Below are 16,745 nucleotides of genomic sequence, written 5' to 3'. Positions count from 1 at the left end.
TTGCAAGGAAAAGAACAAAGTATGGGTCCTTTCTGATACTGTTAAGCCACTGTCCTGATGGTAATAAAAGCCACAAATCATATGCTATCCTTTGCCCTTAAATGATTTCCATCCTTAAATTGGAATAAAGTTTCAGGCTACAGCTAACCATTCTGACCAAAACATTTAATCAAGAACAAAAAAATATTACAATAGCAGAGAAAATAATAATAATAATAACAATAATAGAGAAATCAGAAGTGGGGATCAGGGTAGAAAAAAGTACAGAGGGGCCGGGGATTTAGCTCAGTGGTGCCACCGCCTGCCTCACAAGCGAAAGGTCCATAGTTCGATCCCCAGTACCAAAAAAAAAAAAAAATACAGAGGCTGGGTCCCTAGGAGACCAATACTCCAGCTGAGCTGGCTTTAGCCCCAGCCCCTTCCGAGTTTTCCTTGGCTGCTGGCTTCTCATCTTCCCCCATGAGACGAATGTTGTGCTTTTCCCGGAATTCATTGAGTTCTTTTCCCTTTGCCTGAAGTTGCTGGGTCAGTGTTTCGATGATCTTCTGTATCTACAGGGCAAACAACAGGAATTATATAAGGATTTCGGGCCTTTCCTCCCCTATCTGGAATGTAAGGTAAGGGGAAGTAAAAGCGATGACATTTTTAAGCCTAGCCTAGACACAAAAGTGGTTCCTTTCTCAAACACAGTTGTTTATAAATTTTAATATTCACAAGAATCACCTTAGCTGCTTATATTTAAAATGTCACTTATAGCAGTCCCAAAGCACTATGGCAGTGGGTCCAAGGAAGTCGTATGATACACTAATACAAGAGGAAGTTGTACTATAAGCTAATTCTTCAAGTGATTTTGAAGTAGGTATCCATGGACCACACTGCTCGAACTCCTTACCCAACTCAACTACATCAACGAGCCCATGAAGAAGGGTAGGGCAAGCAATTCCTCATCTAAGCAGCTGGACTTAGTATAGTGCAAATGGCACAGGCTACTATCTTCAACATGAGTTTCTACCCAGACTCTCCATCATATTTCCTAAATCCCTGGCCTCCCCTCCTTCATTATTCCTTGGTTGCCCAAAATTTCTACTCAGGATTCTTGCTCACCCACCTGCTCCTTGTTATTCTCCAAGGCAGGCAGCACTTCTTTGACAGTCCGCTCCACCAGCACACCTCCAACCATGCGGAAGCACTTGCGAGTTTCATCTACCTCCTTCAGCGTGTCGATCACTAGGCTGGAATAGGACAAGGCAAAACCTCAGATTTCACTCCCACTCTACTGCACCCCTCTGTTATGAAATGGCCCGCCCACCTGCTCTACTGTTTGTGCCACTCTGACTTTCTCACCTGTGCTCATTCAACTCCATCTCCAGCTCAGCTGCTTTGGATGCCAGGCCCCGCTGTTCCTGCCGAAGGCGGTTGAAGCCAGCAATTACCTTAGGTGTAAGAGAAGAGATGAGACGAGACAGTGGAAACGACAGTAAAGATAGTAAGTACATAGGGTGGCAAATTTCACAAAGGTGCAGCAGTGGATACCTACTTTGAAAAAGGGGTTGGACACAAGTTTGCAATTTCTTAGGTCTGTGCAGAACTGCATTTTGCAGTAGGTACTTACTGGGAGATCTGCTGGGCACTAGCGGGTGTAAAAGAATAGATTTTTGCCTCTGCCTTCTTGTAGCTTTGTAACTTGGTGAGAAAACATTTATAATATAGGGCTGGAATATAGCTCAGTTGCAGAGCACTTGCCTAGCATGCAAAAGGCCTGAGATTCAAACTCCAGCAGCAATGCAAAAGCAAAACAAAACAAGTTGATGGGGTGGAGAGCTACTGGGGAACCTGGTTTTTGGTTTTTGATTTTCAGGCAGGGTCTCACTATGTAGTTCGGAGTGGCCTCAAACTAGCAGCAATCTTTCTGCCTCAGCTTCCCAAGAGCTGGGATCACAGGCGTGCACCACCATGCCCAACTTAGTTTTTTTTTTTTGAGACAAGGTCTCACTATGTAGTTCAGGCTGGCCTTGAACTCACTGTGTAGCCCAGGCTGGCCTCGATCTCATGGTGTTCCTCCTGCCTCAGCCTCCTGTGTGCACCACTATGCCTGTCAGGCCTTGCTGTTTTAAAAAAGATCTACCACCTCATTTTTTTTTCTTTTTACAGAACTGGGCATTAAACTCGATGCCTCATGCATGCTAGACAAGCATTCTACCCCTAATCTACTTTTTATTTTGAGACTAGGTCTGGCTAAATTGCCCAGGCTGGCCTCAAATGTGCAATCCTATTGTATCAGCCTCTGGAGTAGCTGGGATTACAAGCAAGGATCACCATCCTTGACTTCCCACATAATTTTAATAGGCAGCCAGAACTAAGAATCACTGGGTAATCCTCTTTGAGCCTTTGTTTTCTTGCCTAGAAAATGTGCATGATACTTATAAGGCTGTTGTACCCTGTGAACCAAAGAGCATGAAACAGCTCTGTAAGAGGTAATTACTCTCAAGGCCTTCTCCACAAATCCAGAAGTGGCCCCTCAGACATATCTATGCAAACCCCTGCCAAATCTCTCATTCCCATTTGCAGTATCTCCAGTCTCACTGTCAGAAACCTTGCCCTAGTACGGATGATCAACCATCTCCCATGCATTCATTTATTTAAAGGCAGGGTCTCACTATGTAGTCCAGGCTGGCCTTGAACTCATGGCAATCCTCTGGCCTCAACCTCCCAAGTTCTGGGATTACAGGCGTGTGCCACCAAGCCGAGCCCACCTCCCCTTACTAGGGCTCCTTATCACTAGTTTGTTCTCTGCAAGGTTCATATTCTGCTAATATCCATTTCATTCCCTGGGCTTGGCAGCATTCAGGATCACTTGAGCCCAATCATTCAAGATCAGCCTGAGCAACACTGTGAGACCCCTCTCCAAACCTCCCAAATGATGCTGGATGTATGCTATTAAATACATCAATCAATCAGCTTAAATGTCTAAAATTTCTGAGACCTGAACTTATTTTCCTTAGTAATTAGAAGGAACAGAAGGAATTTTGTTTGTTTGTTACAAGGTTTTACTATGTAGCCCAGGCTGGCCTCGAACTCATGGCAATACTGCCTCAGCCTCCCCAGTGCTGGGTACAGGCGCATGCCACCATGCCTAGCAGGAATCAAAGACTTCTCTTTTTTTCCCCCAAAATGTCAACCTTTCTTCAACATGGCAGTAGGGGTTTAAATCCAGGGCCTCATGCATGCTAAATATGTGCACTTCCACTGAACCACACCCCCAGCCAACATTCTTGCTAATATAAATCCCTGTTTCTTTTTGTTCAATTTATAAACTTTTAATCAAATACCAAACTCAAATCAGCTAACTGCAACTCTAAATGCAAAATAAGCACCCCCCTTTTTTGTAAATTTTAAGACAGGAGTCACTATGTAGCTGTTATGGCTTGTGTTTAGATGTCCCCTCATAGCCTCATGTGGTCATAGGTGGGGCTTTTTCAGAGGTGGCTGGATCTAGAGTGTGACCTCTTTTTCACCTCAACACAGTGAACAAGTCCTAGAAAGATCTGATATCTGCTGGGGGGTGATGGCATCTGTAATTCCAGCTGCACAGGAGGCTGAGGCAGGAGGATCCCAGGTTCGAAGCCAGCCTGGGCAATTTAGTAAACCCTTGTCTCAAAATAAAAGGGCTGAGAGGAGGTAGCTTAGTGCAAGGCCCTGGGTTCAGTCCCCATAATGGGTGAGTGGGCGGGTAGACATGGAGGAGGGTAGTGTGGGAGAGGGTAGACTAGGTTCCTGCTTACCTCTCCCAATCAGTCCTTCCCTCCAATCTTAACTCAGTATTCATAGTGTCTTAAGCCATGAGTAATTTGCTTTCTGGCATGTGTGTGGAATCTTCATCCTACCAGGTATACTTCTCTAAAGCCCTCTCATTCCTTAGGCAGGAAGACTGCCAGAAGTTCTAGGCCAGCCTGGGCTACAGTGAGTTCCAGGCCAGTCTGAACTACATAGCGAGACTCTGTCTGAAAAAAACAATAAACAAACAAAAAATTTAAAAGAAAAGGGCTGAGGGCCAGGGATTTAGCTCAGTGGTTTCGCCGCCTGCTGTGCAAGCGCAAGGACCCAAGTTCAATCCCTGGTACCAAAAAAAAAAAAAAGGGGCTGAGATGTAGCTTAGTATGAAGGCCCTAGATTCAATCCACAATTCAGCTCTCCCTGAAAAAGATTATGAGTATAGTACCTTCAATTTAGAAATCCAACGCTGGTGGAGTGACGGGAGTTGGTTAAAATAACAGTGAAATGGGGCCGGGGATTTAGCTCAGTGGTTCCGCCACCTGCCCTGCAAGCGCAAGGACCGGAGTTCAATCCCCGGTACCAACCCCCCCCCCCCCAAATAACAGCGAACTACAGAACTAGTACTCAGATTCATCTCTTAAAAATCTATTTTGGCCAGGCTGTGGTGCATGCCCATAACCCCAGCACTCAGAAGACGTGGGTAGGAGGATCACAAGCTGGAGGCCAACCTGAGCTACATAATGAGACCTTGTCTCAAAACACAAAAAAAATAAGAAAAATAGTCCATTTTCTACTAATAGCTTAGTCCCAGCTGCCTATATTAATCTCTTAAAAATATCAAATTAGTTCCATTTGACTTGTTTCTGTTTTGTTTTCTCTTATTAATATCATATAGTTTTTTTGTTTTTGTTTTTGTTTTTTTGGTACTGGGGATCGAACTCGGGTCCTTGCGCTTGCACACCAGGCGGTGAAACCACTGAGCTAAATCCCTGGCCCAATATCAAATAGTTTTGATAAGTGTTATGGTTTGTGTCTAGATGTCCTCCCAAAGCCTCAGGTGGTCACAGGCTATTTTGGAGGTGGCTGAATCTAGAGTGTGTGACTGATTCATGGTGGGGCTAGTCCTGAGTGTTACCTGCCCTAAGTAGTCTGAATAAAAGGGGAGGAAAGATGCTGTCTCTTGCTGCCTTTGCTGTGTTCTGAGGCCATGACCTGCTGCCCCTCTGCCATGTGCCATTTTGCCTTGGAGCCAGCAATGAACTGTAATCTCTATAAACTGTGAGCTAAATAAACCTTTTCCCTTTAACTTTGGGTGTTGAGTATTTTGTCTCAGCCATGAGAAAGGTAATGCAATAACTTAAGGAAAAAATCTACAATCATTACTTTCCCCCCAAAATGTTCTTTGTTCATCTTACATGACAATTGCTCCGGTTGGATTCAATGAAGAATAGGATAAGTAGAGAATTATGACTGGATGCATCTGCAGAATCATTTCCTGTGATATTGCTCCACTAATTAACATTCTTTTCAGTTCAGTGCCCACCCCCCTTTATGACAAACATACTCAACTCTCAAAGAAAACTTTTTATTTTGTTTTTGGGGTTTTTCTGTTTGTTTGTTTTTTGAGCCAGTGTCTCACTATGTAGTTCTGGTGAGCTCTGAACTCACTATGTAGCCCAGGCTGGCCTGGAACTCATGGTGATCCTCGGGCCTCAGCCTCAAGTTCTGGGATTACAGGCACGTGCCACCACACCCAGCTAAGAAAACTTTTTTAACTTTAGCACTCTATCCAGTAATAATACTCACCTCTTTTCTTCATCAGACTTTTTAGTACTATATATTCACTGCTTCTACTTCATTCCCAACCCACTTTAAATTGCCTTCTGTCTTCTGTATGTAACAGGCACTAAACTATTACTGGTTATCAAACAATCCTCAAAAATCTTGAATGACCTCCTACAAAATTACATAATCCAATCATGTTTTCTCAGGCTACAGCTTCTTGAAACTCTTTTTCTATAAGTGGCAACACTGTATGGGGAAAGAGCCTGAACTTGCTGACCTCGGTTCAAATCCCAGTTCTGTCATTTACTGTACTTGCTAAATGACTAAATTACTTCTCTTTTTCTCCATTTTTAAAACGCAGCTAATATAGCATAGAACAGGGTTTCTTTTTTTTTATTTATTTATTTTTATTTTTGGTACCAGGGATCAAACTCGGGAACTTGCACTTGCAAGGCAGGCGCCGGAACCACTGAGCTAAATCTCCGGCCCTAGAACAGGGTTTCTTGACACTGGTACTACTGACATTTTGGGACAGATTTTTCTGTCAGGGCTGTATTGTGCATTTTATGATGTTTAGCAACATCCCTGGACTCTGTCCACCAAAAGCCATTAGGAGTCCTCTCTCCACACTCCTTTTCCCTTTCTGAAAGTTCTTCCTCTCTCACTCCTACAATGCAAACAGGATGTACTTCTCACTTTAATACCTACACTACTTCAGTTGACATTCCTGGCTACCTTTCAACAACTGCCTGCAAACCCACACCTTCTATCAGTTAAAGGAAGAAGGGTTTTTGTTGTTTCCCAAGGGGCTGAGCATCAACCCCAGGACCTCACACATACCAGGGAAGCCATATCCTCAGCCCTTAGAGAAAGAAGCCTGTGTGTCAGACAGAAATGCCTTTAAAATCTGACGATGAGCAAGTTACTTTTTTATTTTTTGAGACAGTGTCTTGCTATGTAGTTCAGTCTGGCCTCAAAACTCATGGCCATCCTCCTGCTTCAGTCTCCAGAATGTTGGGATCACAGGCGTGCACCATCATGCTCAGCATTACTTCTTTTCTGAATCTCTTTATAAAAAAATAGAGATACCTGTCTTGCTGCTATTATTGCAGATCATCATCCACCTAAATACAGCATGCATACCTTCAACTCAGGTTGTTCAATGCTGGTCATTTAAAATTGTTCTTGGCGCCGGGGATTTAGCTCAGTGGTTTCGCCGCCTGCTGTGCAAGCACAAGGACCTGAGTTCGATCCCCAGTACCAAAACAAAACAAAACAAAAAAAAACCCGCAAATGATGGTAAAATTGTTCTTGTTTCTCGTAGGGCCAACACTCTTTTCGTCTCTGAACACACCCTTATGTCACCAACTGCAAAACATATACTTAGCAATTTCTCTTAGGCTCTTTGACATCATCCTAGTTCAGGCCTTCATTACCCTCTGGTCTGAACTACTACAATCATCTTCTAAATGATCTCCTATTTTTGGACTCTCCAAATTCATCCGCACACTGCTGCTAACTTGTTATAAAGTGAGGCCAGCCCTCATCCTTTCTCCCTTCTACAAATGCTCACTTGTCCTTCACCTTCTGCCACAGCCCGAAATATTGACTATGCCCAAAACATGCTGTAAGCAGCGCAGGCTGCAAAGTTAAATCCCTCAATTGGCTTATTTTAAGAAGTGAGTCTGACTGAAGCTAAGTGATTCACAGAAGTATCTAATAAGGACTGCACTAGCACCCAGGTCAGTAAGACCTCCCCGCTAACGGCCACAGCCAAGAGAAGAGTAATGGCCTATAAAGCTGTGGGCTAATACGAGATAACATCCATAGCTGAGGTTAGAGTAATCACACCCAAATTCCATTCATACATTTAGTTTCTCCATAGCGTGAAGGACAATGTTCTAATTACAACCATATATTTTGTCTATCTTGCTTCTAATTTAAAAATGCTTTGACTCTTCTCTTTAAAGCCTTGCCTGCATTGGTTTCCATGAAAATTTCATGTATTACACATCTATACACATACTTCACCTTTTACCCTGAATGATGAATAATAAAATTCAGTGAAAGAGATGGGTCAGTGCCTTTTGCCAAAGGAGCATTGGCTGTCCCAGTTCACACTTTCTCTTTAACTCTGTCTTAAGATTTAATCCTGCATCGCACACTGGGCAGGTGGGGACTAGAGACTACTCCAGGAGTGTCTGGCAACTTTCTACTATGTTACCATGGCCTTACCAGATGCTGAACACTGTGCCCATGGAATCCCCAAACTTCTAGAAGTTACAGCAATCTAGTCTCTGGTATCCTTTTATAGCAACAGGAAATGGACTAAGACACTTCCCTTTCCATCACACACACATATACAAAGGCATAAGGCAAGAAGAGACCCCTCAAAGGGTATACTCCAACATGGTAAGAATAGTTACCACTGGATAGTAGGATTATGGGTGACTTATTTCCTAGTCTGTGCTTTTTCTTATGTTTTCTACATCCCCTAGAGTAAACATGTACTATTTTATATAATAGGAAAAACATTAATACCACAACATATATCCTTCTGTAAGTTCCTCAGTACTTATATTAAAAAGTCCCAAATTCTTAGCTATGTACTCAAAAACCTGACTTAATATGCTATAAGGACCACTTTTTAATTTTTTTTTTTGCAGTAATAAGGATTGAAACCAATACTTTCACACTGAGCTATATCCCCGGCTCTTTTCCCTTTCTTATTTTGATTTTGTCTTGTTGTTTTGTTTGTTTTTTGAGACAGGGTCTCACTGTGTAGTCCAGGCTAGCCCTGAACTCACTATGTAGCCCAGGTTGGCCTCAAACTTGCTGCCTCAGCCTCCTGAGTGCTGGGATTAGAGGCATGTCCCACCATGCCCAGCTCTGCATTTCTTTTTTTTTTTTTTTGATACTGGGGATTCTGCATTTCTTTTTAATTGGGTTTTTTTTTTTTTTGAGGTGTTTTGGTTTTGGTTTTTGTTTTTTGGTACCAAGAATTGAACTCAGGACCTTGCACTTGCAAGGCAGGCATGGTGTCATTGAGCTAAATCCCTGGCCTCTGCATTTCTTATTTTGAGAAATGGTCTCACTAAGTTGTTAAATTAACTATAATGGGTTCAAGCTTGGGATCTTCCTGCCTCAGCCTCCCAGAGTGCTGGGATTACAGGCATGTGCCATCATGTCCAACTAGGAGCACATTCTTTTAACTTATACTGTGCCTTATGACTTAGCTATACTAACCAGTTACTAAACTTTATGTCAATCTATGCTTTTCCTAACTCTCCTCTTCCTACCCTATTCCCTATTTTCTATTCCACTGCCACCTATTTCAGGGCTCAGTTCAATTAGCCCTAATGTAAACATGGTATAAATGGAAAAATAGATTTGTCTGATTCTCAATTCTCTCAATTAAAAAGTCTGCTATTCCAGTTTTTGACTTTGGACAAGCTATCCAAAGCCTCTGAAATTCAAGTCTCATTTCAAATGGCAATAATTAAACAAAAGATGATAAAACAAAGGGCCTGGCACAATGGGTTACTCACTTCCATTTTATTTGGATTTTTTGTTTTGTTTTTTTCCGGTACCGGGGATCAAACTCAGGACCTTGCGCTTGTGAGGCAGGCGCCGGAACCACTGAGCTAAATCCCCAGCCCACTTCCATTTTATTTGTAAAGAACATGTGTAGTTCACATTTGTAGCAGTGATTTTTTATTTTATTTTATTTTTGGTACCAGGGATCGAACTCAGGACCTTGTGCTTGGAAGGCAGGCGATGGAACCACTGAGCTAAATCCCCTGCCCTTTGTAGCCTGTGATTGTTTTAGAAAGCACTTTTTTACTCAGTGTTCCCTCTGGAACACAAACAAAAGGCCAGAGAACATTAATCAAAAAACAGCCTTGGGCTAGGGATTTAGCTCAGTGGTTCCTCCACCTGCCTTGCAAGCGGAAGGTCTCAAGTTCGATCCTTGTTATCAAAAAAAAAAAAAGAAAGAAAGAAAGAAAGAAACAGCCTTAGCAGGACATGGTGCCAAAGGTTTGTATAGCAAAACCATGTCTCAAAACAAAACAAAACTCAACAGGCTTAGACTCAGTTATTACATTTCCTCAGTCTCCTTAAAAAGTTTTCCCACCACCCCTTGTTCCATTTCTTTTTTTCACTTTCTGTACAAACTACAGAAAATTATGATTTTCATCTATAACCATGGTTTTTCCTACCATTCAAAAGTTCAATCCTCTGATCAGATCTCTAACTTAAAATTCCTGTATTAAAATTTGTAAACCAGGCCAGGCATAGTGGCACAGTCTATAATCCTAGCTACATGGGAGGATGAGGCTAGAGTATCACAAGTTTATGACCAGCCTGGACAAATTAGTGAGGTCCTGCCTCAAAGTTTTTAAAAAAAGGGCCAGGGATTTAGCTCAATGGTTTTGCCGCCAGCCTAGCAAGTGCAAGGACCTGAGTTTAATTCCTGGAACCAAAAAATAAAAAAATAACAAAAATCCTAAAATAAATTTATCTTTTTCCCCGAACATGCCGGACTTCCAACATTCCCTATGGCACTACTAGCTACCAAATACAGAAACCTGAGAGACATCTATACTTCCCTTGTATCCCTTTTCCTCCATATTCAAGTCTTGCAATCCACCTCAAATTTTTTTTTTTGGTACCAGGGATCGGAACTCAGGACCTTACACTTCCAAGGCAGGTGGCGGAACCACTGAGCTAAATCCCCGGCCCTCCACCTGAAATTTTAACTCCACCTGCGTTCCAAACTGCCCGGCAGTTTCATGCCTTAATGCTTTTGAACAAATTATTACCTCTCTCTAGAAAATCTTTCACTTCTTTCTTTGCTTGACTAACTTTTCTTGATCTTTGGAATTAAGTTGAAGAATTTTCTCTTCTAAAAACAAAAGGTAACTAGAATGTATTAATACTGTATTCTAACCATTGTACTGAAGTTTGTATGGGTTGTCTTGCCTAATACTCTAAATACAGTAATGAGGTAAGTGCTACTATGTTTGTACAGATAGGAGGTCTCAGCAGTAACTCATGGGAGGTCATATATAAATAGTAAATAGTAGAAATGAAGTCAAATCCAGGTCTGAGCCCAGTATACAAGAATGCTCTTACCCATCCCACTATACCATAGTTCCCCTTCCACTCACCTGCCAAACCCCAGGCAGGAGTTTCTCTTCTACTATCATAAAGAAGGGACAAAAATCTTTATTGTCTTTTCTGAAATGAGTCTCTGAGCAACATTAAGAGGTCTTCATATACTTGTTTCTGGCCCGGGGATTTAGCTCAGTGGTTTCGACGCCTACTGTGCAAGCACAAGGACCCAAGTTCAATCCCTGGTACCACAAAAAACATACTTGTTTCTTTCTATCCAGCAGAATGCCTAGGTACAGTGGTGGCGAACCTATGGCAAGCATGCTGCAGCCAGCTGTTATCACTGAAGCTCTAAAAGGTTTGCCATCACTGGCCTAGGACATGGCTGACCCACAAAAAAATAGTAGGTTCTTTCATCTTACTATGTTATACATCACCTCCTCCTCTCTTCCTCAAATCCCACAGCACTTTATACTTTTCTTAGAAAACATCTTCCAGACTGGGGATGTAGTTCAGTTGTAGGTAGAACACTTGCCTAGCATGCTTGGAGCCCTGGGTTAAATCCCCACGGCTACAAAAACTAAAACAGCTTCTGCCTCATATTAGCCCTTTTTTTTTTTCTGGTACTGGGGATCGAACTCTGGTCCTTACGCTTTCAAGGCAGCCAGTGGAACCATTGAGCTAAATCCCCAGCCCCCTCATATTAGCTTTTTGCATATGGTGTTTACCCACCAGACTACGCTCTTTGATGGTAGAACAGTTTTGGGTTTTTACGTGTGTGTGTGTGTGTGCGCGTGTGCGCGCACGCACATATGTGCACTGGATATGGAACCCAAGGCCTTCATACTAACCTACATCCTTAGTGCTTTTTTTATTAATATTAATTTTTAGTTTCTTGAGATGGGGGTCTTGCTGTGTAGTTCAGGGTGGTCATGAACTCAGTGATCTTCCTCCCTCAGCCTCCTGAATGCTACAATTACAGAAATGCATCACCAAGCCCAACACTTTTATGGTTTATTTTGAGACAAGGTTTCCCTAAGTCAATAAATTTCCCAGGCTGGGTTCCAACTTGTGATCCTCCAACTTCAGCCTCCCTGAGTGCTGGGATTACAGCCCTGGGCCACCACACCCAACTGTAGGAGTTTTGAAAAATCTTTTGCAAATACCTTTGCCTATATTAATTGTTCAATAATAACTGATTAGTGAACCTATGATTAAAATATAACTAGCCAGGCATGGTGGCCCACACCTGTGATCCCAGCACTCGGGAGGCTGAAGCCAGCCTACACTACATAGTGAGTTCAAGACTAGCCTAAACTACATAGTGGGACCCTGTCTCAAAACATAAAATAAAATAAAACATTGTAACTTGCTTAACAGGTTCCCACCAGCTTGACCCCACTGGTGATATATGGAATATTGTTGAATCTGGCAGCCAGGTGATACAAACGGATCTAATCACTTTTATCTGTCTTTTCACTAATAAAAATAATTTAAAAGCTGCCCGATGGGATAGTCATGCATGTACTACCAATGGTTCAAGCCACCGGGCAGCGAGACAAACAAATTACAGACCCGTCGTGAACGTGCTAACAGTATTCATTTCTATCATGTAGATTTCTTCCCATTTCCGTTAAACGGTAGCCCTACTACTAGCAGCCCACGCTTTCCAAGCCACAAAGGGCCTTTTGATTAATTTGTCACACCATACGTTTCCCCATGTCAGAAAACTGTTAGGGCTGATGGTCTCTAAAGAAAGTCAATCCACGGGCCGGGGATTTAGCTCAGTGGTTCCGCCGCCTGCTTCGCAAGCGCAAGGACCCGAGTTCGATCCCCGGTACCAAAAAAAAAAAAAAGAAGAAAGTCAATCCACTAGTGACTCCCGAATCAAAACAGTATAGAACCCTGGACTGGTGGAGTGAGTCACGTGACTCTGCACAATGACGGCGACTGTCAACGTGATTTCAGGATCACATAACTGACTACACAACCAGCCCGCTGACTAGTCCTCTGGGCTTTTTTACGAGCTGCCATGACCAACCATATCGCGTTCAGGGTGCTAAAGAGTGGTGGAGAAAGCGATGATCCATCTGCTCTCAAACCTGGGCATCTTCCCAGATCCTGCGTGTCAGGCGTCCCCCTCCCCGACTCCCCAGCACCCGGGGGCGTGGCTCTCACCACCCGCCTACTCTCTCCTTAGAGGCTCAGCCGGCTTCTCCAAGACCCTCCCCTCCGGGTGGCCACGCAACGTGGGGATGAAGGCCACCAAAAGCGGCAGACAACCCCTCCCCGCCTCGCATTGACTTCAGACCCAGCCAGGTGCCCTCTGGCACGCTCTTGGCTCCTCACCTGCTCGGCCGATACCGACCCCTTCCCCGCGCCGCTCCCGCTGCTCTTGCCGGAGCGACCACTGCTCTCCGCCATCTTCGCCGCCCGCCAGGCTTCCGGCCTGCATAGCCCTGCCCTCCTTGCGTCACATCCGATCCGAGAGTTACTTCCCACTCGCCCGGGTTCCGCAGGCTATAGGCCGCTGCTCGGTTCGGATCCCGTGAATGGTTTTGGCCGCCTTTTCATGTAGGAGCTACTCCCTACCCTTCCTGCTGCGGTGAATTCTGTCTGCGGTGCTTTAACTTGTGCAACAGAGATTCTCGCCCCAGGGAGAGGCGGGGAAGGCGGGCTATTCTTGGGATGGGGGGCTCAGGCTGAGGTGTGGTCCTGTGCCCATTGCCCACCTTGGGGTGGTAGGGGGCGAGGGAGGGTGAACTTCCCCACGAAAGTTTTGGTGTAAAGAGGGAAATATGCTTTGAGTCAATAAACTGTGGGAGCGCACAATCCGAGAGAGAGGCTGGAGAAAACTAAGGTCTCCCCGAGGTGACTTTTGGACTGCGGAAGAAAAGGGATTCAGTTTATTTTCAGATCACTGGAAGTTGAGATATTCAGGCACTGATCATAATCTCCTCTATATTCCTACCTTACGATCTCTTCTGATAGCCCATACTTACAGTAAAAAATGTTTTTGAAGACTTGGGGGTGCCTTTACTGTCAGGGCCCTGATTCAGACTCACAATATGAAAAGAGACATCAGAGAACCCTAGAAATGTATTGTTTGAAGGGGGTTGATTTCTTGATTTCTCACTTTCCACAGGCTGGGCTTCATCAACAACCAGCTCCTGTCCTTTCTGTGTCCTGGACTCCGGATACGTGGACTCTCAGTACTTTGTGCTCAGACCAGGTAACATGTTTTGTTTTGTCCTCAGTACCTGGTACACAGTAGATGTTCAGTGTTAACTGGATGGTAGAAGGCATCAGTCATCCACAGAACACTTGATAGAAAAGCACCACCGGGCCCTGGGTTAGTATTCTCTGTAAGAGCATCGTCAAAAGAAAGTCAAGTTTTCCTGCCTCCCGGTTTGAACCCGTCATTAAACGAGTTTCTTCATGCCGGGAAATCTGAGAACCCTGCCTCTGCACTCCACAGGCCCAGAGCCATGGCTAGCTCATCTTCCTGGGAACTGCCCCTAGTGGCTGTGTGCCAGGTAACATCGACACCAGACAAGCAACAGAACTTTAAAACATGTGCTGAGCTGGTTCAAGAGGCTGCCCGACTGGGTGCTTGCCTGGCTTTCCTGCCTGAGGCGTTTGACTTTATTGCACACGACCCTGCAGAGACACTACGCTTGTCTGAGCCACTGGGTGGGAACCTTTTGGAAAATTATGCCCAGCTTGCCAGGTAACAGGGAATGGGGAAGGGAGTAGAATCTTTGTTGGCCCATGTCACTGGATTGTCAGAGGAGGGTAGAGGCTTGAGAAGAGTTGTCAGTGTCCCCTCCTCCCCCAGGGAATGTGGACTCTGGCTGTCCTTGGGTGGTTTCCATGAGCGTGGCCAAGACTGGGAGCAGACTCAGAAAATCTACAATTGTCATGTGCTTCTGAACAGCAAGGGTGAGACATCATAACCCTTTAGCCTGCCTCTTCCCAAGCTCTTGTACCTAAACTTGGATTCTTCAGAACTGTTTTATTTCTCTATTTCCTTGGCCCAAGGTTTTAGGGGTGCTTATACTTCTGAGCCTATAGTTGTTTTTTTTGGTACTGGGGATCGAACTCAGGACCTTGCACTTGCGAGGCAGGCAGCAGAACCACTGAGCTAAATCCCTAGCCCTTGAGCTTGTAAACTGTCTCCTTCTTAGGCGGAAGAGTCACTAAGCTTGGCTTCTAAAGTACCAGTAATCAGCATTTCTTCTTCCTCTTACCCTAGGATCAGTAGTGGCCACTTACAGGAAGACGCATCTGTGTGATGTAGAGATTCCAGGGCAGGAACCTATGCGTGAAAGCAACTCTACCATACCTGGGCCCAGTTTTGAGTCACCTGTGAGCACCCCAGCAGGCAAGGTAGGAGTTGTGAGAATGAAGGTGAGAGAGGGAGAGGAATAGGAATACATGAAGTGGTAACAGAAGATAGCCCTAAGGAGTGGGACCTTGGGTGTACTAGATGCTGTGACAAACAGGACGGGGATGCTAAGTATGCTGCTTTTCATTTCAGATTGGCCTTGCTATCTGCTATGACATTCGGTTCCCTGAACTCTCTCTAGCATTGGCTCAAGCTGGAGCAGAAATACTTACCTACCCGTCAGCTTTTGGACCTATTACAGGCCCAGCCCACTGGGAGGTAAGAGGACACCTCTTCAAAACATAAGGACTTTCTTTTAACTTCATTCCCTCCACACTCCTTGGCTTTACAAGTTGATTTTCTTCCTCTTCCCACCTAGTGAGAAAATTCATTGCCCCAGAGAGTTGTGGCTTATATATTATAGTGTAGTAAATCACTAAATCATTCCTAAGCAATTATCAGAATGGTCATAATGGGTAGAGTACCCATTTCCTATCATTTCCCCACTAACTGCTCTGTTCTTGAGTGTTTCTCATCTTGTCCTCAGGTGCTGCTGAGGGCCCGTGCCATTGAAACCCAGTGCTATGTAGTGGCAGCAGCACAGTGTGGACGCCACCATGCAAAAAGAGCAAGTCATGGCCACAGCATGGTGGTGGACCCTTGGGGAACAGTCGTGGCCCGCTGCTCTGAGGGGCCGGGCCTCTGCCTTGCCCGAATCGACCTCAAGTACCTTCGACAGGTGCGCCAACTTCTGCCTGTGTTTCAGCACCGCAGGCCTGACCTCTATGGCAAGCTGGGTCACCCACTGTCTTAAGGTTTTTCACTTTTGCAAGTTGAGACCCCCACTGTGAGGTGCTACTGCTGTGACTTATAGGCAGGACCCAAGCACAGCTCCCCTCACTTGGAAAACCTTGACTGTCTTGATGGAACACAGGCCCAACTTCTTGGGAAAGGAGAAGGCTTTCACCTGAGCTCAGATTTCAGTTTCAGAAAAGTGGAATTTTATATAGTCACTGTTTATTTCATGAAAATTGAAGTTATGCTGAGGGCTGACCAGCACTAGCATTGAAAGAAATATAATAATCAAAGTCTGTGTCTGGACATCTCCTTTGGGAGCTGACGGGGAGGTGGTATTGTACCTGCTGGACTAGGCTCCAGTTCTAGGCCTCCTGGCTCATTCAGCATATCCCCCTACCTAAAAAAAAGTGCAACACTCAGTGCATGTACCAGTCCCATTCTCCCAGGCCTGGAAGTGGGAGGGTGGGTAGGAGAGGAGGAAGGAAAAAGGAGTCAATACTGATTACTTCACCTTCTCTTATGGTGCCCTTTGTCCAAGCCAGAAGAAAGCAAAGGGGAGAAGGGCTACAGGGTATGTTATTTATTTTTACGTGAACATGGAAAGTGTCACACGTCCCCTTCCCCTTTTTAGGGGGAGTGTATTTCAGTCAGCAGCCTCTTCACCACCCACCCTGTGTGTGTGCACACACACAGCACACCCCACAGTTGGGAGGGGTGATGAGGCTGACCAAGTTCTCTTACGTTACTCCCTTGAAGAGGGATTGACAAAGGGGAGAAAGGAAGGAGCCACACCAGGTAGCAGTTTGAATGGAGAAAAGGCGGCAGAGAGGAGCAGCACCAGAGGCCAGGAGAGAGTGGAAAGGGCCACAGCTTCTGTTTCTTAAAA

General features: G+C 44.7%; 2 protein-coding genes across 8 annotated transcripts; one reads left to right on the top strand and one right to left on the bottom strand.

The window, feature by feature from the left end:
- Positions 1-144: 144 nt before the first annotated feature.
- On the bottom strand, positions 145-13,157 carry Pfdn2 (prefoldin subunit 2). 2 transcript variants are annotated; one of them, XM_087190922.1, is made up of 5 exons: positions 13,024-13,121; positions 6,703-6,782; positions 1,345-1,433; positions 1,109-1,232; positions 145-551 (listed from the first exon to the last, which is right to left on the bottom strand). In XM_087190922.1, exons 2-5 carry the CDS (start codon positions 6,730-6,732, stop codon positions 375-377), a joined length of 420 nt encoding a protein of 139 aa, XP_087047048.1. In that variant the 5' UTR covers positions 6,733-6,782; positions 13,024-13,121; the 3' UTR covers positions 145-374. The 2 variants fall into 2 exon arrangements, with proteins under 2 accessions (XP_087047048.1, XP_004858743.1); XM_004858686.4 differs by lacking the exon at positions 6,703-6,782 and having other exon boundaries at positions 13,024-13,157.
- On the top strand, positions 12,890-16,154 carry Nit1 (nitrilase 1). 6 transcript variants are annotated; one of them, XM_021239613.2, is made up of 7 exons: positions 12,890-12,993; positions 13,820-13,906; positions 14,153-14,404; positions 14,513-14,616; positions 14,930-15,063; positions 15,215-15,340; positions 15,609-16,154. In XM_021239613.2, the coding sequence occupies exons 3-7, from the start codon at positions 14,163-14,165 to the stop codon at positions 15,873-15,875; spliced, it is 873 nt and encodes a 290-aa protein (XP_021095272.1). In that variant the 5' UTR covers positions 12,890-12,993; positions 13,820-13,906; positions 14,153-14,162; the 3' UTR covers positions 15,876-16,154. The 6 variants fall into 6 exon arrangements, with proteins under 6 accessions (XP_021095272.1, XP_004858747.1, XP_004858746.1 ...); XM_004858690.4 differs by lacking the exon at positions 12,890-12,993 and adding an exon at positions 13,060-13,211; XM_004858689.4 differs by lacking the exon at positions 12,890-12,993 and adding an exon at positions 13,069-13,248.
- The last annotated feature ends 591 nt before the right edge of the window (positions 16,155-16,745 follow it).

Source organism: Heterocephalus glaber, unplaced genomic scaffold (assembly GCF_053883595.1).
Source record: "Heterocephalus glaber isolate CG9 unplaced genomic scaffold, H.glaber_assembly_v1.0 deba00001561, whole genome shotgun sequence".
In the NCBI taxonomy this organism is placed as follows: Eukaryota; Metazoa; Chordata; class Mammalia; order Rodentia; family Bathyergidae; genus Heterocephalus; species Heterocephalus glaber.
The sequence above is the reverse complement of the archived record's forward strand: the minus strand, read 5'-3'. Positions and strand labels throughout refer to the sequence as shown.